Source organism: Typopeltis vanoorti, chromosome 12, assembly GCF_054136105.1.
Source record: "Typopeltis vanoorti isolate ZY-2024b chromosome 12, IOZ_Tvanoo_1.0, whole genome shotgun sequence".
Classification (NCBI taxonomy): Eukaryota; Metazoa; Arthropoda; class Arachnida; order Uropygi; family Thelyphonidae; genus Typopeltis; species Typopeltis vanoorti.
This window is the reverse complement of record NC_143560.1, coordinates 1,481,641-1,509,054: the sequence shown is the minus strand read 5'-3', so window position 1 is coordinate 1,509,054 and position 27,414 is coordinate 1,481,641. Positions and strand designations below refer to the sequence as shown.

The 27,414-nt window shown below is 34.6% G+C and overlaps 2 protein-coding genes across 4 annotated transcripts in view; one reads left to right on the top strand and one right to left on the bottom strand.

Moving 5' to 3' along the window:
* LOC150100543 (protein BANP-like) overlaps positions 1–1,995 on the top strand; it is a 130,375-nt gene extending 128,380 nt beyond the window's left edge. For both annotated transcript variants that reach the window (XM_090401551.1, XM_090401550.1), the window contains one exon: positions 1,576–1,995. In XM_090401551.1, the coding sequence (XP_090257677.1) occupies positions 1,576–1,830 (255 nt within the window). In that variant the 3' untranslated portion in view covers positions 1,831–1,995. The remainder of the gene's footprint in view (positions 1–1,575) is intronic.
* A 6,716-nt stretch (positions 1,996–8,711) lies between these two features.
* Positions 8,712–27,414, bottom strand: part of Sec5 (exocyst complex component secretory 5) — a 584,315-nt gene continuing 565,612 nt past the window's right edge. For both annotated transcript variants that reach the window (XM_090401446.1, XM_090401447.1), the window contains exons 24-26: positions 24,914–24,975; positions 16,437–16,496; positions 8,712–8,971 (exon numbers count right to left, since the gene is read on the bottom strand). In XM_090401446.1, coding sequence (XP_090257572.1) covers positions 8,887–8,971; positions 16,437–16,496; positions 24,914–24,975 — 207 coding nt within the window. In that variant the 3' untranslated portion in view covers positions 8,712–8,886. The remainder of the gene's footprint in view (positions 8,972–16,436; positions 16,497–24,913; positions 24,976–27,414) is intronic.

Here is a 27,414-nt window from a genome sequence, read left to right as displayed (position 1 = left end):
GCTATTTTGAAAATGCTATCAAAGAATAGGTAAGTACACAGGCATCCTATTTGTAAATCAACTCTTAGTTATTTGGTTAGAAAATCATAATTACTGGGGGAAAAAAAAGCTCTTTAAAAGACTAGTAAATGAAGAATAAACACTGTGTACTTCATCCCAAGGGAAAACAATTTTTAGAATTTCCAGATACCCAAAATACTCAGGCAGCAGTGTTTATTGTTATTCTTCTTGCTCGGAATGGAATCTCGGTACTCACTGCTAGATAGTACACTTTGCATATTTTTGCTTGTGTTGTTTTCTGGCTGGGTTGCCTGTTTTTGCAGCAGGAAAAGCTCAAAGTTTTATGAGAGGGAGGGGGGAAACACTGCTATCTCTGTACTTAATTCACCTTCAATTGAAAGGCTTTATTAAATCCAGGTCTTTTCCAACTGGTGGGTGGGTGTGTTTATATTGTTTTCAACAGCTCTGCAGAGGGGTTATATATTTGATGGGTTAACTTATGGAGAAAAGGAATTAGTCATGTGCCATCCCATACAACAGTTGCAAAGGTTTTTCCATATAAGGCCAAAAATATATCCAAATTCTATGTTTTAAAGGAGAAAAATAACAAACAAACACACATTTAAGTAATTATAAATAAGTTGTTTACATTATAGCCTCAGCCAATGAGCATTTCTTGGTGTCATAAATTTGGTATTTACTGGTAATTGAATAACTTCTCACAAGAATATCAAATAAATGTACTCACCATAGGAAATACAGTCACTGACTTATGTTTTCCACTAACTTTACATAAATCAGATTTAATCTCCTTGCCTATTAATTATGCTCTATTGCTTAGGGGGATTACAGTACATATGTGGTGGTGCATTGGAATGTTTTAATCCCCCAACCGGCCATGACATCTATAGATGTCATGGCCGGTTGGGGGATTAAAACATGCCAATCCAGCTAGATCTGGATGCGATTCTATAACACTTGATTCTATAACATGGATGAGAAGTGCAATTTGGTCTCACTATTTTATTCGCCTTGGTCAGTAGGGAGGTTAATGATTATTTCCTGTTAGTTTTATTCACAGAATGCACAGCAATAGATTTCAGAAAATAATTATTAATAAAAATTAATAAAGCATTAATAGTATGAGAAAATTAAAAAAAAAAAAGTTTAATTTGGCCATTCAACCTTCATATGATAATTTTGTATAGTTTTCATCTCTAGCTCAATTTTTTCCATTTCTGTTCCTTTTTCCAGTCATGACTGTACTCTTCACTAGCAGACACAAACACTAAACATTCTAAAAGTATATGAATATAAATACAGAGCACATCTGTGTTCAGTAGTAAGGAAAATGCATGCACCTAATAGGCTACCTGCCTTGCAGATAACCACTGCTAAGTGGTGTGCAAATAATGCATATGCAGTAAGTAAAATTTTTGTAATTCAATTTTTTTTCGCCCTTTCAGGATAATTTGCATGAGTCTGAATTTACATGCCTGTACTTGCAGATGTCTTTTGAAAATGATAGTTGAAATAATTTATTTCCTAGGAACACTAAAAATTATTTATTTACAGATTATACGAACTCAGCATGGAGATATTCAGGTACTACATGCTACTCCAGAGCAGCTAGTTCAGATCCAACACACACATCAGATTCAAATTCTCACTGGTGGACATCTGTTAGCTACTCCAGTTGAAGAAAATCAGAGCACTGTCTCCATATCATTAAAAGGAGATGTTTTACAAGATGATAATGGGAATAGTGAAGGTAAAGAAGATGATGAAATTGACAAGAGAGAATACAGTATTAAGCAGGAAGGTTTTTGAAAATATGTTAACTGTTTAATGAAATATTAGTAAAAATGTATGGCAGAACTTTGTATTTATTATACAATGAAACCTGTGGAGAATTCATGACTAAACAAACACATGTAATAACCACATTAATAAGTAAATATTTCATCCTAAGTATCATAGGACATCGTCAGTACAGTTAATTCAAATAATACTAGGAATAACATACAGTTAGGGCGCATGATTACAATGGAATCCCAATATGTGTGCAGTAGCATGTTATAGAATTAAATGAAAATATATCTGGAGGAAAAATAAAAAAATACATTAAAATAAGATAACACATATATATAAAAAAAATATTTTACACAATTTTGTGACAATTTCTCATACCTTTAGGAATAGCAAGAACTAAAGTATGGGAAATTGTCATACAAAATTGTGTAATATATATATATATTATATATATATACATTTTTTTAATAATATCTTATTTTAAGGTAATTTTTCCCCCCTCCAGAAAAAATTTAATTTAATTCTATAACATGCTACTGCACACATTGGGATTCCATTGTAATCATGCACCCTAACTGTATATTATTCCTAGTATTGTTTGAATTAACTGTACTGATGATGTCCTAAGATACTTAGGATGAAATATTTACTTATTAAAACTTATTACCGTGTTTGTTTAGTCAAGAACTTTGTATAAAGAATGGATATGTAATTTCATTGATTCATAATGTACAAATGATCTTCATATTTCATTGATGCTGCTGTTGGTTTTCATTATTTTAGCAGTCTGTAAAGAATCCAAGGTTGTTAAAGCTGAAATGCATTTACAAATGTGATTTATCAAAGGCATCTATGACCTATTTGCAACATCCATTTCATTCTTCTCAAATGGTTTATCAACTGATTTTAATTTATGATTTGAATGAATGAAAGCTTAGATTTCATTTTAAATGCAGATAGCAATTAAACTCATTTCTTACAGTTAAAATCTTACCCACTATATATCAGTTTCATTGTTTCTTTATTAATAATAGTCATACATTCTGTGTGTATGTGAAAATAATCTTGTTTTCTAGCCATTTCTTTAATGATATGCTAATTAATAAACTGATATAGAACTGGGCACTTCTGACAGTTTGATATCAGATTCAAATTGCTGTTGAAAAAGGTTTTCCATTTGATTGATCCCCCCCCCCCCAGTGTATATATATCATTCACATACAGCTGATAGTATTTTTATGTCCTGTCAATTGCTAAAATTAATCATTTATTTAGTATGCATATGAATAGTTCATTGTCCACCTGAGAATTTGCAAATTAAAATATATAATGAAATCATTAGTTGTTGGTTATTCAACATAGTTGTTCACAGTTTAAATATCAAGAGAATAAAATAATTATGTTGCTGATATTTTGCTGGATTGCCAACAGTATCTGCAGAGAATTTACCAATGTCCTAACATAGCAACCTTTTGGGCCAGATAAAAGGAAGTTCATTCAGCGAAGTCTTGGAATAACTGCTTCTAACATCTTTGGTAAATTAATGCAGCCACTTTATTGAGGTCAGGAGAATTCATAGCTGATAGTGATTCTAAAACCAGCCTCTTAGATTTACAGTGACTTCTATGTAGCAGAGCTGTCTTCTTCTTCCAGAGCATGATTTGCCATAATAATAGTAAATGTAATTTTTATGTTCTTCAAAGCAGATTTATTAGTTTGTCCAAAGTAGACTATATTGCAGGTACATGGAACCTATTCAGCATGCATATCCTTTATCTGATAACAGGTAAAGATAGCTAGGTGAATGTGTAGTTTAAAAAGTGGCATTGAGATTATATTTATGGATAACTTTTATATTTTTAGAAAAAGATAAGAAAATGCCATTTTGTAACTTCTTCCAATCTCTATTTAGGTTTTAGCACTTTTTATTTTATCTCTCATCTAAGTTATAGGTGAGAGGCAAAATATATCATTATGAATTTCATCCAATCAAATTTGACAGTCTTAAATTTAAGTTCTAAGTGCATACAGACTGTGACTTACTTTATCAAATGCTCAGCGCTATATTTCACACTGGACTTATTTGAATATAAACAACTCATTCAGCCTAATGAATAGTATTTGATTGGTTGCTTTAATAATAATTTAAAAAGTGGATAGATCTTGAAGTAGTGAAAAAAGGAGAAAGTAATAAGAGAGTCCTGTTTTCTCAGTCAGATTTGACCCTATCACACAATTCATTACATTTTAAATTGAAAACAGGATAAGTTCCAGTATGGCTTGCATTTATAATTACTATTAATAAATATCTGTTCAGGAGATGGGTCATCACTAACACGATGTTCCAATGTTAAGATGTTCTTAAATTCACATGAAGACAAAAGAAATGAGAAAGTATTTATTTGCTGTATTATGATTGATAGATATCTTCATGCTGCCCCAGGATAAAAGTATAAAGGGGATTTGAAATAGGAACTGTTCATCATTTAGCTTTAATAAGATGAAAATGAATTCATATAGAAAAGAAATATATAAGGAAGTTCTAAAAATAATCAAAAGTTAAGCAGCTTTCAGCTGTTGAAACCAAACCTTTAAACTTTAAAAGTTTTAATTGTAAAACTAAAACCTTCTCTACAATGAGTAGGCTGTAGGATTGAATTCTGCCATGAATGTAAATGTTTAGTTGTTTTTAGGTTAGAAATGAATTTCATTGCCTGGTGTTGAGACCATTAACTTGCTTATTAGAGATATGAAATTAATTGAAAAAAAGTTCCATGTTTAGTCTGGAGCAGGGTTTGTGAGCTATCAAAAAATAAATTAAAAATGATAAAATCCTTAGCCTACTCACTGCACTCAAGGTTTACAACTTTCATGGGTGAGACATTCTGAAAGCATTGATTGATTCAGCCAGGGAGGCATTTGGCAAAGTTGCTTTACAAAGATAGAAAAATCCAGATTTCTTAGCAGACTTAAGATGCTAAAAGAAACAGTCCTAAGAAAGAAAGTCCATAAGTTCCTATGCAAGTATGCCAGCAGATACTTTGAAAGAAAATGGGAAAAAGTGTTATTTGAAAGTAGCTAAACAGAAGTTTAACTTCTGATATGAAGCCCACATAAAATTAACATTTGCCAAACTACAGAAATATTAGATGCCAATAGCTAAACAGAAGTCATGGGTAGACTTCAATTTGAAAAAAAAATCCAGATAAAGATTCCTTTTGTCACAACAAGAATCAAACTCAGATCTTTTCCAGGTTGAAGGAGGCAATGTCCCATTGTTCTTTCACTTGTACTACAGAGCCAAATGTTCTATCAAGATGGGGCTATTGAAAAAGCTCTGAAATGGAAGAAGGTACTGTAAAAGGAATTGGAGATGATAAAGATGAGATGAAATAAATGAAGATAAGCTATTCTGGATGTCGGAAGTAATTAATTTTAAAATATTGTTCAATGAGATAAGTAGTGATAGAACAATAAGCAATCAGAAACTGGAAATGTAGGAAGGGGGATAGCTATATTTAAGTTCTAAGTCAGCAGTTAGCTTTGACTGAGGCATAAGAAAATTGGTCTTACACCTGCTTTTACATAAAAGTATATACTGCATCCACTCTTTTTCATCTATGAAAGAAAAGTGGTATTAACCTCTGAAGGATGTTAGTAATAATATAAACAATGTATTATTATAATATCCTGTAAACTCCTTGATGGTGCATATTAGGAGTTTGATGATGATAGATTAGTAGGAAAACCATTATTACAAAGGAAAATGGCAATTAACTTCTTATCAAAATTGGATATATTTAACTCAGCTCTACTTTATGCTAATGGTGTTACTCCTAAATGAATCCAGTATCAAAGAAAAGCTGGTGGGAAGTATACTAAAAATAAATGGAATAAGAGAGAAATAGTCTTATAGCAGACAGTGTTCACACCAGTTTTACCTTATGAATTTGAGAATTATTAGGAGAGTGAACATATAGCATCAGTGGTAAAATTGCATTAAAAATGAAGATATTAGGAAAGAGCTTTGTATCGTTAGCATTCAGTAATGTGTGATTAGAGTAAATTTGAGATAATATAGCCTCTAAATAGTGGGAGAGGAAATGGTAGCAAAACAGGTGTGTGTGTGTGATGCCTAAATAGCCAGGAAAAAGGCCCAGATCCACAAAAGATCTAGAAAGGTCAAGATCTATGTGGATCTGTGTTGCAGAAGATTGAAATATAAGATTGTGACAATATTTGGAATTCTGACTATTAAGACTAATTTAGAGGAAAATTGATAAGTTAGGAATAATGTAAACTTAATCATATGGTATTATTATAATAGCCTGTAAACCCCTTGAGGATGCATATTGGGAGTTTGATGATAGAGTTGGGTAGGATATTGACTGTTTGTTGGATATCAGCAAGTTATATGTAATGTAGGTGTCTCTTTTAGGGCCACTATCTTTTATCTTATTGTTATTGTACAGGCATCTCGGTGGAGTCTGTCATATTTCTCCTTGAAACCGTTAACAGACAAAGCACTTACAACTGACTCTGCCAACCCATTCCATTCATTCACCACTCTCTAAGTGAAAAATCTAGCCTTCAACACCATAGGTTGAATTGGTTTTGAACCAAAATAAAATCTCTCTCAGAACAATTCAAAAGGAACTTTTTTTTTCTCCCCCTAATTGCACATCCTGGGTAGAAATTTTTTTATCTATCCAAATTGGAACAATTGACTTGTTCTTCTGAAGATATCTGGCTCCTCACTATACCAGCTTTGCTTATTCTTGTCTATTTTCAAATTTAATTTGCCATCTTCACTAAAAACAATGCCTAAATAACTGAAATATTTCACTTGTTCTGTGGGTGAGAATGTAACTGTGTTCTTCTCTTGCCTATTTTCATAGTTTTTGTCTTTTTGTGCCAAATTTGTTACAGCTGTTATTGAATTTAGTTTTGAATGTGTTTAGGAATGTTTAGGTTAGAGCAAAAAATTTCACTCAGAAAATAATTAAAAAATATATATTTATTTATTATTCGGGATTAATTTAAGAATTATGATAGTGAAAACAAAAAAGATGAAACAAAAATAGTATTTATTGTTATCAACATGGAAATAAAAGATCTATAATAGAGAAGATATAAGAAGTGTTTGTGTTTTGTCATGGATAAATATATATACACACATGCTTTTTTCAGATGGAGCATTAATTTCTGAGTGAAATTTTTTGCCTCAAACTGAAACAATTTACTGGAGTGGACAAAATATATCATTCCACTCCAGAATAATTGTGTGAGGATCAAAAAGGATTCATTCTTCAGATATTTATTTTAACACCTGCTTCACACCCTTACTAAGCACACTTGTACCCAACTTACAGAGATGACCTATTTATTGTCCTGCTCCCTCTAGCCAAGTGCCAAAATATTTCCTTTGTATTAATTCTATAAAACCCTTTAAGTAACTTAAATGTTTCTATCATATCTCCCTATATATGTAGGAAATTAGTCTACTACTACTTTCCCTATATTTATAAATAACTTTCCTCAAAGGAAATATTTCATAGACCACACTATCTTGATCACTCTCCACCACTTTCTCATTCAGGCTTTATAAATGGGAATGATAACTCCTTATCTCTGCTTGCTAGTGTGTTCTTCAATAAGTAATGTTAGAAATAGCCTTCTAAACTTTAAATCTCTCTCTCTCTGTCTACTACTACCCGCAAATCCCTGGCTTCTTTATCAATGTGACACACAGCTCATAATCTTTGTATCCCAAAATGCATAACTTTATACTTTTCCATTCCATTAATGGATATCAATATTAAATTGATATTCATTATGTTTTGCCCATATTGTCAGCCTATTCAAATCATTCTACAAACTCTACATCACCTTGTTTAACTATTATCCTACCCAACTTTGCATCATCAGCAAACAACTGAGTATTTTCCTTCAAATTATTTCCTATATCATTTATGTACAAATTAACAGTAGTGGTCCAAGAACAAAAAGAATGACACTTCTTTTTGATTGTGCTATGGAGTTACTGTGTTTACTACACTAAAAGGGTGTCACATTTTTATACTGTTTAAAAGAATGGGTCAAGTTATATTAATTTTGTTTAAAATTAGCAAAACAGCTAGTAAAACTAGAGATGTTACTATAGGTTAAGATCTTTGAGTAGTTCTATCAATTTAATGATACAAAAATCTCACTCAAAAGGGATCAGTGCTCTGCACAACCATCTTATGACAGATAAGACTTTTCAATGTGCTATTTTTTTTTTTCAAAAAAATTAGGAATTTATTGATTGTTTACCTCGCTAAAGCTGTTGTGCATGTTTAGAATCTTTCTGATAATTGTATACCATGTTCCGCTTTTAGTTGTATAAAATTCTTTTATTGCATTTTGTTTCCAGAGTTAATGTACTGGGAGCCTTTGATATTTAAGTGAAAATTTTACATCAATTAAAATTATTTCCACACAAGTTTTTGAGTTTCTCTTTATTTCTACAAATGCCTACTTATATTCTTCCTGTCTCTAATCATATGGTATAGTCACTTGTAAAGAACAAATGAAAGGTTTGTACACCAAGTATTTGAAGCAAAAATGGCAGAAAAAGACCAAGACATTAGTTAGTTGTGCCATTAAGAGTTCTTCAGAAGACAAATGCAAGAACTAATTAAGTTAGGGACCTAACATATTGCAGACTTTGAGTGAAAGCTGACGACAGGCAATTAAATGTGGTATAGCTACCTAGCTAAAATATAGTCGACTCTCACTATAGTAAATGTAGCAACTAAAGACTTGTTATGGTGGATAGTGAATTTCTTACCATAGTATTGTGCATCTGGGACTTTGAGGACCTTTCAGTGGTTTAGGGATAATAAACTGAGGAACCCTACATTTATAACTTTTTATTAAATTATCTGACAAGAATAACAAAATTAACATTCATTTAACAGACATTACAAAAATAAGTAATGCAAATACATCATGGCTTGTTGAAAATGGGTCATGAATGCTATTGCTTTATCTCCTATATTAAGTCAGATTTGTTAATTCAAAATATTACCATTAAACTGAAATAATGGTATCTTTAAAGCACAGTAATTGCAGCCGAAACTGGCTACGAAATTTCTTCAGGAGTCCTTCAACTATCCTGAAACAAAAAAAACTCAAGTTAGCTATTATTTTTTTATTACGTGAATATCCAAATTTTGAAATTACTGATACTATAGTACCAAAGCAAAAGGGATTACACGTTATTTGTATAATAGTTACTATTACAAATACAAGATTCCAATTACAAACAAATAATTTTATTAACTTTTCCATTGAAAAATAATTGTACTGTGATTGGCATGAATAGGAAGAAGGTACAGAACAGTGTTAGAGGAGAAACTAAAAAGTGTGGAAAATGAAAAAAAAAACTGGAATCTAAGAGTGAAAGAAACAGTACCAGAAAAAGAGAAGATCAAGAAGAAGTGGATTAGACAGGAAACACTGAAGTTAGTACAGGAGAAGAGAATGTTAAGGATAAGAAGGGATACAATAAATAGAAGAAAGTGTAATGAGGTGAAAAAAGCAAGTCAGAATGGATAAGATGAAATGGTTAGAAGCTCAATGTAATAATATAGAACAGCACTATGGAGAGCACAAAACTAGGGAGGTGTACAAAATGATTAGAATTAATAGAAGGTGGCAACCAAAACAGACTACAATTAAAGATGAAAAAGGCAAAGTATTGATGAATAAAGATAAAATTGTACTGGTAACATTAGCAGTGCTAGAATCCTATGGAATTGACAGAAAACTAATAGCCATATTAAAAGATGTTTATAAGAATGCAGTGGCAACAGAATAGGTGAGGATCTGGGAAAATGACTTAGAACAAGCAGAGGTACTAGACAGGGGGACCCAATATCACCAAGCATTTCCATTGTATAGTTAGAAAGAGCAATGGACAAACTGAAGGATGATGCAAAAGGAATATCAGTACACAGGATGAGACTTAACAATCTGAGATTTGCAGATGACGAAAGAGAACTACAAAAAACATTGAAACTGTTAAATGAGGAAGGGAAGAGATTTGGACTTATGAAGACAATGGTGTTTGGTGAGAAGAATATGAAACAAAAAATACAAGTGGATGGAATTGATATAGAAAATGTAGAACAATTCACATATTTGGAAAGTAAAATGACATAATGACTTGGGCTGTAAAAAAAGAAATATCAGGATTGTAAAGGGAAAAACAAATCTGAAGGCCATGAATAACATCTGGAAAAGGAAAGTGATCAGCCTGCAAATGAAATTAAGAGTACTAGAAACATGCATCTTTAGTGGTGTACTGTATGGATCTGAAACGTGGGTAATAAATAAGGAATCAAGAAAAGAATTCTGGCATTTGAAAGAACTTGTTACAGGAAGATTCTAAGAATAGGATGGGTACAGAAAATCATAAATGAAGAGCTCTATTGGAAGATTACAACCAAAAAGGAGAATTTAATGCAGAAAATTATACAATGGAAGCTGCAATTATTTGGACATATCTACATAATGAGTGAGGATCAGAAGATGAAGACATTCATGTTTGGTATTATGGATGGTGTAAACAGAAGAGGTAGACCATACAGAGAATGATAGACAATATGAAGGACTGGTGTGGAACGGGGTTACAGAAACTGCACTGGTGGAAGAAGATAGTGAGAGGCATCGAACACCAACAGGCAACGTGCACATGGTTCGTGATGATGAAACAACAGGTATAATGTGAAAAGAGATTGGCCAGTCAAATACCAAAGGGATATCTGCTTATTTATTCTCCATACGATTCAAACCCACAAAAGGCTGAAAAACCTAATACAGTTGATTCTTGACGAATGTGGATCTACTTATATGATTTTTTTTTTTTTTTTTTTAGAGATTTGCGACAATTTGAGAAAACTCGCAGATGAACCGTAGCTTAGAGATATCAAAAAAATTAGTTTAATCATTTACTACCATAAAATAAACAAATCTACTCTATAATATAAAATGATAAGCCTTTTTTGTAACTTTTTTGTCAAGTTATTTGAAACGTTTTGAAACTCAGGGCCCTGAGCGTCGAATCATCAGAATTAAAGGAGAACGGGCCTTCCAGTCCGCAACTCAGGGGGGGGGGTTTGAAGGGAGGTTTATGTTTAGTTTAACTGCAGAGACCATTATTCAGACTTACTTTTAAGGTGAAGAGAAAAGTAGAAAGGGAACATGAATGGGAGAAAAATAGACTTAAAATGTAGCACATCCAGTCTCCAAAACCATAAAGTGACAATGCCAAAGCCTTCCTCCAGGTATACCCTGGCAATGTAAGTGGCAGTAAGATTATGTGCTGGTTGATCAGGAAGCCTTCTAAAATTGTATTACCATTTATTCTGTCCCATATACTGAGTACAGCAGTTCTGTAAGCTGGTCGGCAGTTAGTGAATAGACTGAACCACTGCAGTATATGTTCATATCCCCTCAATTGGTGTGTGAAAGAAGTTTTTTTTTTTTTGGGGGGGGGGGGACAGAAACTGGAACTCTTGCTCTAGAAACCAAACATGGCAACAACTTAGGTTCCCAATAAGCAAGGTTGTGGTGTTTCACTGGATGATGAACGTCATCTACCACCTAGTAGGTATAGCTGGCATTTACTTCAACTAGGAAGGTATTCCTTTGCAGCAGGAATACTTGCCATCACCAGAGCTCATTCAGTGGAAACAAGAACACCACAAGATGGGGTTGACTTGAAAAAAAGGTCGTGTAATGATTAGATAATCTGCTCTATATAAGTTTATGAAATATGACTGTATAATGTGTGATAACGATTAAATAATTTTAGAGACCAATCTTCTTCTTCTGCAGCTTTTCCCACTTAAGTAGGGTTGCTGTTTGTAGTGAGTCTCCTCCACAACCTCCTGTCTTGGGCCAACTTCCGCATCCCAGTTCTTCATCCTTAAGTCCTCCTCCCCTGCACATCCATCTTCATGACCTTTCTTCCCACATACTCCTCCTCCTCTCTCTCCATCACACAACCAAACCTTGCCTCCTAAGTTCATAACTTTCACCGTTCCCCTTACATAGTCATTTCGCAGACGATCTTTTCTGGTCACACCGCACATCCACCTAAGCATTCTCATCTCTGCTACCTCCATTCTGCTGATGTTGTTTTTCCTCAGGGCCACAGTTTCCATAGCATATGTCAGCTGGTCTCACTACTGGCCTGTAGATTTTGCCTTTTAGATTGATCGGTACCCTCTTATTGCATAGCACTCCAGCCATCTCTCTCCAGTTCCTCCATCCCACTTCCTTCTCAGCTTCACCATCCTCTTTCATCGTTGAACCTAAGTATCTAAAGTCACTGACCTTCCTGATGACATTTCCTTCCAGCTCCAGATCTGTCTCCTGGCTGCCATCCACTTTGCAACACATATCCTCTGTCTTACTTCTGCTCAGTCTCATACCTCTCTCTTTCAGTACTCTCCTCCAACTTTCCAGTTTAGCTGCCAGTTCTTCTCTTGATTCTGCATATAAGTCTCTCTGTACTCCAAGGCACATCTTCTCTTACCTCATCACAATATTAAACAGGAATGGACTTAATGCTGACCCTTGATGCAAGCCAACTATCACTGGAAAACTTTCTGTCTCTCCCAGGCAGGTCCGAACTCTTGTCTTCACATTTCTGTACATCTGCACCAGCCTGACATATTTCTCTGGTACCTTCTTCTCCCTCAGACACCTCCAGACTTCTTGCCTTGACACTCTATCATACGCTTTCTCCTGATCTATAAATACCAGATGTAGCCCCCCCCCATTGCTTCTCTCGAAACTTTTCCATCATCTGTTGTCGATCAACCAGGCATGAAGCAAACTTGCTCCTTTGCAATTTCCACCTCCTTCCTCAGTCTTCCATCAAGAACCCTCTCTAGGATTTTCATTGTGTGGAACATCAACTTGATTCCTCTGATCTGTAATTCTTACAGTCTTGTGCATCCCCTTTACTTTTGTAGATAGGGACAAGAGTACTTTCCCTCCATTCCTCGGGTGTATTTTCCTGTTGACAAACTATTATTTTTCCTTTGTTTCTAATTGATCATAAAGGTCTTGATATGCCATGGCCTTCACCTGTGCAACAACTCTCTTGGCTTCTTGCTTTTTCTCTCTATACTCCTGTCTTCTTCCACTATTGAGTCACCCCACTTCTGCTTTGCCATCCTCTTAGCTGTCACTGCTTGTACATTATTATTCCACCGCCAACTGTCCTACTCTCTAATCTTTCTGGATGTTTCACCAAGCACCTCAATTGCACAGATTAGAATTGTTTTTGAATTATGTTTCCACCAATCTTGTACACTTTCTAGTCCATCCGAAATCCTCTCTAACACCTTCCCATAAAATGGTTCCTCACATGCTCTTTTAAGCGAATCCACTTAATTGTCTTCCTCCCATGGCTTCCAAAGGTTCTTATCTTTGACTTTATTCTAAAGTCTGTGCACAGCAGCAGGTATTGCTGGGCCACTTGATCTGTTGGGATTACCTTACAATGTTTTCTTCTAGTCAATCTGTGAACTGTTGTTGCCACTTCTAAATGCTATCAAATGCTCTTCCCTCTTACAGAAAAAGTTCACAATTGCCAGATCAAACGCTACTGCAAAGACCAAAATCCTCTCTCCTTCCTGGTTCATCATTCCCACCATGCATTCTTTCACAGTCCCTCTATTCTGTCTCCCTATGTGTCCGTTCAAGTCTCCTCTGACAATCACTAATCATGAAAGTTTTTCAAGCCACTTCAGAGCTGGACAATTAATTTCATCTACCACTTATATAAATGAGCACGAAGATGACAAATGTGAATAATGACTGCCAGAGGGACCACTGGGGAGCTTATAGTGGAATTATTTAATGAGAAATTTGTCAATATATTTCATATTGGTGCAAATGATTCCATGAAACATCAAGAAGGTGAGGCAAATAGTACAAGTATTGGAAGACAACCATATGTTTATCAGTTAAGTCAGATGAGATACACACATATATATATATCTACCTTATAATATAAAATGATAAGCCTTCTTTTGTAACGTTTTTGTGTCAAGTTATTTGAAACGTTTTGAAACTCAGGGGCTACCCTGAGTGTCGAGTCATCAGAATTCAAGGAGAACCAGCCTACCAGTCCAGAACTCGGGGGGGGGGGGGGGGATTGGGCGCTGTAGGCCCTAGTATATATATGCTTATTTAAGCAGCTAAACATTCCCTAAAATTATTGTGATTTTTAACATCGTTGTTAAGAATCACAATTCCAGAGAGGGTTTCAAAGGAATAGGAGGGAGACAAACAGAGCCACTGCGCAAAAGTGGTACCAAGATGGATGTTTCCTAGTCTGTATGATTAAATACAGTAAAGTACCTTAACCATGGTGCATTTCAAGTACCATAGTTAAGGTACTTGAAAGATTAGCTAAGATAGAATATCTGTTTTAGTTCATGCTGTAGATATAGGATTCTTTGCAATGACATGCATATACTTGGCAAGAAATTATATTCTTGTATTTAATCCTTATCTAATAATAATATATTAGAAAACAAAGTTTATACATGAAGTATCTTCATGGCTAGTCTACTTGTATATACTGCACAGGTTGTTTATTTAAAACAATTGCCTTAGTATTCCATAATTCAAAACATTCAAAATCGCTGTATGTTATTGGAAAAGTCACTACCCAGACCATTTTGACTTTAATTGATGTTTCACAGGTAGCAGTGAGATCCAGGAAGACACTATGGTTGAATCAATGCAGAAGTCATATTTTGCATATACAAGCAGACAATGGTGCATCACCATGTTATTCAAATACTCTGGCTCAGAGAAAGTTGTAAATGGCCCCTGGTTATAAACAGCCAAAAGGTAGCTGGTTTTGTATTATGGAATATACGAGGTGGTATCAAAAAGTTTCGACGCTAGCTCTAGCTTCTGAGAAATTACTTTATGTTTACACACTATCACCTTCAAAATAGTCCCCTTGCATAGCAATACAGCGTTCTGGAATGTGTCCTGGAAGTCTTCTTTTCGAAATGTGTCAAGCACCTTCTGCGATTCGCACTGGATCTCCGCAACGGTGTCAAAATGGCGACCTTTGAGCTGGATCTTCATCTTTGGCAGGAGGCAAATCTGGCAAGTAGGGCGGGTGCAGAAGTGAGATCATGCTGTTTCCGGCGAGAAACTCACGTGTGAGGAGAGCTTGGTGACGGTGCATTGTCGTGGAGCATCCAGTTTTTCACACCACAGATCCGGTCGCTTTCGCCAAATGTCCTCCCTCAGACACCTCAAAACCTGGCAGTAGAACTCGCTATTGACGGTCTGTCACCTGGGGACAAATTCTCGATGCACAATGCCGCAAATGTTGAAAAAGACTGAGCATGCACACCTGCCTCACCTTTTTCAGTCATGGAGATGATGGGCTCTTCCACTGTGAAGACTGTTGCTTCGTCTCAGGGTCGTACACCCAAGTTTCGTCAGAGGTAATGATCTTCGACATGAACGACAGGTCATCTATGGCACGCTAACAAAGTTCTTGGCAGAGTTTGATGTGGTGTTCCTTCTGCTGCTGGGTCAGCAGTCTGGGGACGAACTTGGCAGCAACATGACACATATTCAAATCACACGTGAGAATTGCCTGGACTGTTCCGTATGACACACAGACAATGGCAGCAATGTTGTGGAGTGTTCTCCGACGATCCTCATGCACAAGTTGCCGGATGGATTCGACATTTTTGGTGGTTGAGCTTGTTGTAGGTCTTCCTGATCTCTCGTCTTCCAGTGATGTTCTTCTGCTCTTGAAGCACGCATGCCACTCAAAAGACCTCGAACGACTCATTGCAGCATTGCCATAAACTTGCTGAATCATGTCAAACATCTCTGTGGCACATTTGCCCAGTTTCATGCAGAATTTCACGTTCGCTCTTTGTTTTAACTTGCTGTCCACGATGAAATCGCAGACGTGGTAATGTACATGGTCAGAACAGCACCAGTTGCATAGCTCCCAATGTACACAGGATGATGTCTTTTGGAACACTGACTTATGAAGGTCAGTGCTCCCTGTGACTGCAGCCTTGTGCTGCCATCTGTTGGCGTGTTACAAAACTAGTCTTGAAACTTTTTGATACCACCTCGTATGTATATATTTATGTTTCAAGTTGAATATTATCTGTGCAACCTGAAATGTTGAATCTATATTATCAATACTCACATGCTTGGGATTCACAGTTTATAAGAATGCAAACGATTTTCTGTAGATGTATCCAATTAAAAAATTGCTTAAATATTATGTAAATATAATGTCACAGATAGCTGGAGTGATAAATAAAATTCAGATAAATAGTATTTCTATTGATTATACTTGTATACAAGAATACAAAATTTAGACTTATGAAAATTACTGTGCATAATAAGATGATGTTTGGTTTCATATTATTATTACATATTATAGTTCATTAGTTTTAGATTAATGTAATACATATCTTAAATTAAAATACTGTTAATTTAGCACTGTATATGCTCTCTCTTGCATTCATGCACACATATACATAAAGAAAAGGAATACTTACTCCTGATGTTTTGGATTACTAAATGGTTCTAAGCGACTGCGACACACAAAAAACGATTTGCTAAATAAATTAAGAAATAAATATACATATGCATTATATAAAATATAAAAATATGAAATTTTTGTATACAAGAATAATAGTAGCCTTTTACCATGGTCTCGCTACATCAGTTTTATTCAGACATAGGATAAAAGCTTAACCAAGATTTTATAGACACTCTCTACCTGCTTTTACAAGTTCAGCTATGACTTCATCCTCTCCTACTGTTTTTTCATTCTGCATGGTTTGATGTTTTACATAACTTCTGACACTCCAGAATCCTGATATAATATTCGGTGAAATACTTCAAATCTTTTTGCTGTAGAATATCCCAGTTATACTCACATTTTATAATTTGACTGTTATCGTTTACTATTATTTTTTTAATTGCAGGAATTTTTATTTTTTCAAAATTGTGTTCCTGTACATTTGTTTTGTTTTGACCCTCAAAACTTTTTTCTTCTTTCTTTTTTGCCAGTTTATTTGAATCATACAATGGTCACTTCAAAAGTTTAAGGTGCTGATAATCAAAGTTGTGAAATATGTGTTTTCTGTTACAGAGGACATAGCCAATTTCACTGGTTCTTCTATTTGGATTTTTCTTGGGAAAAAAAAAAAAGCATTCATTATGTAGTGGTTTTCTTTTTTCACAAATTCTATTAGTCTTACAGCTTTTGCACCAGCATGACACTGAGCTTTCATTGATTCTGGTGTACCAATTTTAGTATTAAAGTCATTTTGAAATGTTTTCATTTGTTGTGCAGTTGTGACACATCAAGACAGAAACTGTCGATTCTTTTATTAGTATAACTTATTGTTGATTTGAATGACCTTGAGAGTATTTGTTACAGCAGACACCATTATAACAAACTAATGAAAAGTCTCAAATGAAGATCCACAGGCAGAATGTTAAAGATGAAAATTTACTGTAGCCATTTGGGATTTTTTTTTTCTCTTTTTTGATTAAAGATTGGTTTGAAAATAGCTAAAGAAACTGAAGCTATGAGACCAATATATTCATATTTGCTAATTGCACATTTTTTTGGTGACTCTTCTCTTTTTTTGCAGGTTGATAAACTCAAGTTTCTGAAATGAAAAAAACCAATGATACCTCTAAATGAATGACTAATTTCCTTTTAGCTAAAAAGCCCTTCTAGAGGTTCCTTGGGTTGTTCGAAGTGTATGGTAACACATGTAAATAATATGGCCCAAGATGTAGATATGAAGTTTAAGAATATTCTGTTGATAGTCTAATTCTGGAGAAATATAAATTAGATTACCCATTTGTAATTGATAGTAATGAATATTATTATCCTAAGATCTCATGGAGTCAAAGATTCATTTAGGAAGTCCCTTTGTCATACACACAACTCATCATACCTTGCCTTAAACACATTCAAATTCCCTTCAGACATCACACTCTCAGGCAATGCATTCCAATCATTCACAACTCTCCATGCAAAAATTTGCTCCTCACTCCCTTGCTTGCACCATTCTTATACATCTTCCAGGGAAGGCGTCTTGTTCTTCCCCAATCTTCCACTATTTTATGAAAACCTTTCAAATGTTAATCCTATAGCCAACATCTCTATCATATAAGGCTTCTTCCTCCTATTCACTAGACTCTGCAAATTGCATAATCTCAACCTTTCTTCATATTCAACATTCCAGAGATCTAAATGAGATAGCCAAAGATTATGGTATGATAATATCAACAGAAAAATCAAAAACTATGGCCTTTAAAGGACAAGATCCAGTAAGAACTAAAACTAAAATAGTAATAGATAACAGGATACTAGAACAGGTGAATTCATTTAACTACCTAGGATGTATGATTACATATGAAAATGAAAAAGATATAAACCTAAAAATTGCAAAATATTTAAAAATCACAGGTGTAATTAACTCTATATTTAAACCAAACCAGACTAAAAGTATACAATACATTAGCCCTACCAGTCTTATTGTATGGAAGTGAAATCTGGATGACAAAACAAAAAGACAAAGATTAATAACAGCAGAAATGAAGTTTATGAGAAAAACTGCAAAGTATACTCTATTTGATCACAAAAGAAACGAAGAAATTATGAAAGAATTAAACCAAGAATCAGTAATAGAAAAAATTAAAAAATATAAACATAAATGGATGGAACACGTTCAAAGAATGAAAACAGAAAGATTACCAAAACAAGCCTTAAAGTACAAGCCATTAGGAAAAAGGAAACCAGGACCTCTTAAACAATTCAATGATGACTTCTAAGGCCGGAACAGGCCACGTTAGGCCTAAATCCTTAATATGCATGATGATGATGAGAGATCAAACTATTTGGGTCAAATTGCCTCTGGACTCTCCATCTCTTCATCCTTTTGAAAACCAGGTAACCAAATCTGTGCACAGTAGTCCATATGTGGCCTAATCAGAACCTTATACAATAGAACTAAACTCTCCTTACTCTTACAAGTCAGTGTCCTCTGCATCATTCCCAGAAGTCATTGTGTTGTTTTTGCAATTTTGGCAATGTGTCCTCTAAATTTTAGATCCTTATTCGCCATCCCAAGATCTCTTATTTCCTCCTACTCCAATAACATATCCCCACCAAGAGTAAATTCTATCCTGTCTTTGTTTCCCAAATTTTAAAACCTTACATTTTGCAATATTGAACTGGCATCTCCACTCACATGCCCTCAATCTATTCAAGTAAGGCCACAATATCTGCTCTATTCCTCATAGTTCATAACAACTTTGCATTATCTGCAAACAACTGAATATCCCCATCCAAATCTTCCCCAATATCATTAGCATATTAAACAGTAATGGCTCTAAAACAGACCTCTGAGGAAACCACTAGTGACTTTCTTCTTCTGGGATATTGCTCCCTCCCATACAACTTGCTGATACCTATCAGATAGCCAATCTCCATCTGCTCTAGATTGACTATCAATTTATCATGTGGTAATCTATCAAAAGCCATTGTGAAATCTAAATATACTATTGTGTATTGATCTCCCATGTGCAATGAAGCCATCATCTTATTGTAATGAGTAAGTAGATTACTAAAACATGACTTCCTTTTAGCAAATCCATGCTGTCCATCAAATATAATACCATTGTTGTCAACCAATTTTGGATCCTAGTTCTCACAAGCCTCTCCAACAACTTAACCACAACACAGATAAACCTATAATTTGATGCTTGAGTTTGAGTTCTGTCACCTCCCTTATGAAGTGGCACAATCTTGCCTTCCTACCACTCCTTTGAAACCTGACCCAATGTAAAACTCATAATAAACAAATATGTCAAGGCAGATGTCAGCTCCTTGGCACATTCCTTCAAAATATATGGTGATATATCATCAAGTCCCACAGCCTTATTAGCATCAAATTTGCTCGTTTCCCAATATACCTCTTGCTCACTTACAGTCAGTCTCTCCACCTCATCACCCACTGCTCTCAAACTTTCCATGAAGTCACATTCACAAAAATGAAAGACCTTTATGAACTGCTCATTAAATATCTCAACTATATACTCTGCAGCAGTTGTTCTTATAACATTTTCTCCAATCAATGTCATCCTTCCATAATAATTCGTTTTGTCTGCTGGCTATATCTATATATCAAAAGAGCTCCCTGGGATTTTTTTTTTTTTTTTTTTTTGGCTTCATTAGATAACTGCCATTCACACTACACTTTTGCTACCCTTACCAACCATAAACTTTGTCTGCAAGCTAAAGATAACCCCCAAAAGAATTCTATTTGTATGCTGCAAGTAAAAGAAAGAATGAATATGAAGGAATAACTCTACTGAATGCAGATATTGTGAGGGTGACAGATGCAGAAGAGGTGGATGTTCAACTAATGAGTGCCCATTTTGCTAAAAGCTATCAACTGGTTATACAACATTGAGTTCACTGCTACATCTTCACTGGATGAAGAAACTCAGGTGTAGGCAAACTGAATAAGAATTCAGCAATAGGGATTGATGGGATATCAGAACAGATGCTAAAACAGTCTTCAGGTGAATTGGTTGTTCCTTTTTTATACATTCATTTTTTCTGCCTCAGCCAGGAAAAATGAATGTATGGGCAGAAAGAATGTATGGTTATCCCTTTGCACAAGGGATGCTATGTGAGTTAGCCAAGGAGAATGGATACACCACGAAACCTTTGGACTTCATTAAATCTTTTGACAGGATTCAGCATGCAAGGCTTATGCATGGATCATAAACTACTACTTTACATAAGAGGATGGCTGATTGACAGATATCAAGAAGCATGTGCAGATTGTGAGTCTGCATGATTTAAGGGGACCAGTGGTGTATCTTGGGGGAGACCACACTCCTACCAGGCGCATCCCCTGGGTGGTGGATGGGGGAAACCCAAATGGGTTGCTCTGAATAAAAAATAAAGAGCCATGGACCAAAGGATGTAGCAGAGGCATGGCAAGCTGGCTACATTATTATGCAAGTAACTTTCATGAGCAGGAGAAAGTTACTGGTGTAACGGAACAACCGACGCACCTACTCGAAGACCACATAGAGTAGGTGAGAAATCAGCAATGTGGTAAGCCAAGGATGTGAAACATGTAGCCACCCTCACTATACCGACCTGGAAAATTGCAATTAGTCCAGGAAAATTTAAAAAGACTGAAATTAGGTTCATCAGAGACACGTTGATGCAGAGATGGATTCATGGATTTACCAGAAGGAAGACTGTACTTCTCAGGAAGAAAAGATAACATATACAGAGAAGGAGTTGCATTATTAATTGAAAAGAAACTTACACACTCAGTAATTGAAATAAACCCAGTGTCTCCTAGAATAATCACAGCCAAACTTCAAGCAAAAGAAAAAGGTCAAACAATTAAAATAATCCAAATATATGCACCAGACAGTTACCATTCAGAGGAAGAAATAGAAAATTTCTATGAAGAACTACAACAGGAAATAGATAATCCCAAAAATAGAGAACTCATGATAGTGATGGGAGATTTTAATGCTAAAATAGGACAGTTCACAGCAGACAAAAAAGATGTGATGGGGAAATTTGGATACGGAGAGCTTAATGACAGAGGAGAACAATTACTCCACTTCTGTAAAGAAAACGATCTCATGATTACAAACACATTGTTCTATCAACGCCCTAATAATAAATATACATGGACATCCCCAGATGGTAATATAAAGAACTGTATAGACTATATCATCATAAACAAACAATGGAAAAGATCAGTAAATAATGTACGAACATTAAGAAGTTTTGATTTTGACACTGACCACGAAATATTAACTGCCAAAGTGAAGATCAAATTCAACAGGAAAAATAATATCAGAAAAGAAGAAAATATCAACTTATCAAAACTAAAAGATAGCTCAAGCAAAAGTCGATTTTTAGAACAGATGTGCTTGAAATTAAAACCCTCCATCTTCCAGAACAGCGGAAAATACTGGGAAGAAGGAAAAGAAACAGTGTTATCAATTGCAAAAGACACTCTAGGTTCCAAACCCAAAATAAACAAACAGTGGATAACCCAAGAAATCATAGCTACCATAGAAGAGAAAAGAGAGGCCAAGATACTTGTAAACCAACAAAACAATGAAGAGAATAGAGAAAAATACAGAGCACTAAAAAATAAAGTTGATAACCTATGCAAAAAAGCCAAAGGAAAATGGTTAGAAGAAAAAGCTAAGAAATGCCAAGAAGCATACCAACAAAACAACCTAAAAGTCTTCCATGATACTGTAAGAGAAATTACAAATGAATTCTCAGCAAAAGCAGTAACAATGATAAACAACAAGATGAATGAAACTGGGAATATTGAATATATAAAAAAAATCTGGTCAAACCATTTTAAGACTATCTTCCACCAAGGAAACAAAACTACAATGCCAACAATAGAAGAAAATAATGATCACCCAAAAATTTTACAAGAAGAAGTTAGATACGCAATAAAACAGATGAAAAACAATAAAGCACCAGGGATTGATACTATCTCTACTGAACTGTGGTCATATGGAGGCAGCATATCAATAGAATATTTAACAACCCTATTCAATAAAATACTACAAACAGGAGAGATCCCAGATGACTGGAGAACTGGAAAGATCGTCCCAATATACAAGAAAGGAGACAAAAGAGACTGCAGAAATTACAGACCAATCAATTTACTCCCTCACGCCTATAAAATATTCATAAGAATTATACAAAATAGATTAAAAAACACCTGTGAAGAAATTATAGGCATAGAACAAGCTGGTTTCTGAGGAAACTATTCAACAATAGACCAAATTTTCACATTGCACCAACTAGCAGAGCTCAGCTGGGAAGACCATAAAGAACTATATTGTTGTTTTGTGGACTTTAAACAAGCTTTCGATAACATCAACAGAGAAATCCTTCTTAAAATTCTACTAGAAAAAGCAATAGACAAATATATAATATAGTTTCTGATAAAATATTACTCTAAGACAAATACAATAATTAAAAAGGACACACTCACAACAGAACCCATAGAGATCCAAAAAGGAGTAATCCAAGGATGCCCATTATTCCCATGCCTATTCAACATATATCTAGAAGAAGTTGTAAAGAAGGCAATAGACAATGAGCATGGAATCAGTGTCAATGGTTTAAACATAAATAATATCAAATATGCAGATTATCTCATCCTTCTTGCAAGAACCCCAAATGAACTATAAAAGTTGATCAACAAGCTAAATGAAACCTGTAAAACATATGACATGACAATAAATATACAAAAGACAAAAAGTGATGAAAATAGGGAGGACCAGAACTACCATCTCAGCCACCCTAAACGGAGAACAAATAGACAACTTCATATACCTTGGATCAAAACTAACAGAAACAATAGATGAACTCAAAACAATCAAACACAGAATAGCGATAGGATGGACCACCATGGGAAAATTACAGAAAATCTGGAAAAAAAAAAGATATCTAAGCAAGCCAAAATCAAATTATATGAAGCAATAATTATACCAACAGTCATCTATGGAGCAGAAGCGTGGACAGTTAAAAAAAGAGAGGAGAAAAAACTACTGGCATTTGAAATGAAATGTTTAAGAAAAATAAATAGAACAAGTTGGATAGAAAAGAAAACAAACATCATAGTCAGACAAGAACTATTGTATAAAAAGACAATAATAGAAAAAATTAGAAAACAACAACTGAGATGGTGTGGACACACTGTATGCATGAATGCAGACAGACTTCCTAATCAGTACTTTTCCAACTGAAAAATGAAGACCCGGAAGACCAAGAATTACCTGGCTGAAATTAATAAAGAACATCTCGGGATGCAGAACATATAAGGAACTTTTTTGAACAGCAAGGAATAGAGAAGACGGGAAGATCCTGCTGAAGAGAAGACAACCCGTCTTAGATGGAAGAGAAGAAGAATTGGTGTATCCCATGTATCAGCCCCTTGTCTATTATTATTCATTCTTTATATTAATAGCACTAGGAAGGATTAACAGGAGACATACAGCTATTTGCTGATGATGCAAATAAATATGAGGATAATCAAGAATGCAACTGACATGCAGTACTACTTGTAGAATGATTGGAATAGGCTGGAAACGTGGACCTGTGAAAATGGCTACCAGTTTAATGACTGGTAGCCATTTTCACTTTGGTGCAATGAGATATCCATTGACATATTATATTGGTGGAATTATGCTAGAGGAAATTGACTAGACTAAGGATCTTGGAATTTTAGTAGCTAGGGAGTTCCAAAAGTCATATAGCAAAAATTGCAAATACAACTCAGAGGTAATTGTAATACCGAAAAGAGAAATGACATGTAAGAATGAGCAATTCATTTTGCCTTGTAAAGATATTTAAATATCATTACATGATTTTTGTTTTATGAAAGATATTATTGTTTGTTTAGTTAATTAAAGTGAAATAAAAGATGTATAAAAATATCATTATGTTGATAATTATATTTCTTAAAAATTTGTTAGATCAACAAATAAAATAAAATAAAACAAGCCCAGTTTTTTGGTGTTATACATCATGCTATTTCTTCTAAAAACTCAGTTTATTGGAAAGTATACAACTCAAACTTCACTAGTTTTGGGATATAATCTTAATAAATATCCTGTACCAGTCAATTTATATAAACTGAATTTTTACTTTGGCCTGTAATGATATTAGAAATCAAGCTCCTTTTGTCACACAGTGAAGATCGAGTAGAACAGGATAACAATTAAAACCCATTAATCAGAATTCAGAATTACAATAATTATAAATAATTATTCTAATGCCTGCAACTTATGTGTTGATCTTTCATCTCACAGAAATAATGCAGGGCTGGCAAAGCATTTATTATCTCTAAGATTCTGTGTACTGCACTTAAAGTGCATTGCAACTTCTAAATATGTGGAATATTGCACTTGCTAATACTGATAAAAATCTTACCTAATAGAATAATTTTTATAAGCTGCAACTGCCTCTTCCAATGCTCTTATATCAAGTGTTGCCTAAAAGGAAACATTTACTGGATTAAAAACAAAACTATTGTAAATCTTATTCCTAACAGTTTCTTTTAACACGGAGTGCACAACCATGCATATATATATATATATATATATACACAATAATGAGGTATGATTGTAATATGTGTTACAATCATACCTTGTTACCTAAGGATGTTTTAACATCCTTAGGTAATAATACAATCTTCTTACAACCATTAATGTAAACCTAACACTTGCATTCTTCCTTGTATATAACACAAGAATACATTCTCCTAAAGTCAGACATATACTTTTACACTATTTAATATGTAGAGAAAGACTGTCCATAGCTTTAAGAAGATCACAGTTACATATAATACGTCTCTTCCTTGCATGAGCAATACGCATTAAACTTGACTTGAAATTATATTCAGGTTTTCAATCCCTTAATCTTGAGTTCAGCTGTCTAATCAAATGTTTCCAAATATTGGATAAATATTTTCTTACAGAATAATCTGATCCTATGTCCAGTTTTTCTATATAAATTCCAAGACAAGAGCTAAACAAAACTGCTTTTAAAAGCAGATGTCTACAACAGATGTACTTCCCCATCCCCCTTCCACATTGTTTTATCTTCTGCCATAACAGTGCCTCTTCTCCTCCTTGCTTCTCCATAGTCCATGACTCCCAACAAATTAGACTTGTTGGTTATGTAAACAACAAGTTACAAAAATGTACAAAATCACATGCCATTATAAAATTAGGTTCCTTCATATTTAACATTTCTCCTTAGAGAAATGTTATGCTACTAATCTACAAAGAAAACTATTTTTGGAAATAAATCTAAATATATTAGATAATCCTACAAAGGAGTATGTAAACAAGCATATACATATCATGGTATATGTTAAATAGTAAGCTGAACCTACTTTTTTTAATATTCAAACTAAGAGCTGCTAGGTAACTGATGGTTAGCAAAGAAATTTGCATTTTCCTTCATTATCTTTGCATATTTCTATATTCAAACTCAAATGGTCGTCATCAATCGTATATTTATATTTATAGCTATACAATTCATGAAAGTCTGATAAACCTATTAGCACATTTAAGTATAGGTTTTTATGCAGGCTAAGGGTAATTTGATTTGGGAACTCTGCTCTAGATATTATTATTATACGGCACCTCCAGAGAGTCCACAGACTCTAATAAATTTAGTTTAATCCTTTATCCAAGTGTGTGCAAACAAAGTTTGCACCTGAAAGTATCTTCAGGACTGGGGTAAAGTGGTACAACACTTTGTTTGCACACACTTGGATAAAGGATTAAACTAAATTTATTATAGTCTGACCAAGTGAAAAATAAACTTTCAACATCTTTCTCTAAATCCAGAGTAATTTAATAAAAAGGTGGCACACCGTTTGGCAGCTGCTATAGGAGGAGATGACCTTGCTAACGCTTCTGCCTGGTATCTCCACTTGGGCCTGGCTCCCACTGAAGAGACCTCAATAAAGGTCGAAACTAGTCTGGATAGTGGCCCTTCCCTTAATGCATAACATTATACGTATCCGCAAGGAGATGTGTTTTGCATTATGGGAGATACTGAGATGGGAGTGTTGGTAGCTTGCTCCACCTTTGCAAGGAGTTGCCCGGTGTTGTACCACTTTACCCCAGTCCTGAAGATACTTTCAGGTGCAAACTTTGTTTGCACACACTTGGATAAAGGATTAAACTAAATTTATTATAGTCTGAGCACGTGATAAATAAACTTTCAAAGTCCACAGACCCATTGAGGGAGGGCACCTACTCTACTCTCTTCCTCCACCACTCAATCAACTAAACGCAACCACATCTACAGACCACCACCACTAGTGTTTCCACAGACATCAAACATGAAACTTACTTTTCCAAGTAATTACAGGCCAATAAGTTGGAGTAGTGATGAATGTCATATACCATAATAAAATTTTCTCAAACATTTACATAACAGTGGATTTCAACACAGTCTATGATTGCTGTGGTTGGATTGCAAAAACACTATCCATTTAAACAACCTTGTGGGAAAAATCATACGAAAGTACATCATTCTTAATTTGGTCATTATAGCTCATTTGCAAGGACATCATGATATTTGCCCTTCATCTAACCTGGAAAAGGTTTCAATTGCACTAATGTGAGGAACCTTTATAAAGGCTTTTGCAGAAGGTGAGTTAGGCAGTCTCACATAGTGGTGATCATGTTCTTCCTCAGAGAATCTCAAATTTTATCCTACATAACACCAACTAGCTAGAGAACACATACATGCATACAATACCCCATTCTTAATGCAGCAAAGGACTGGCAAAGCTAGCAGCACATCAAATGTCTGTAACACCTAACCAGGAAGAGATGAGAGAGAAAAATTTACTGATATTTTCTTTTCTAGATTGGGATTTAAGTAATGTGTACAATCAACTTTTACCACAG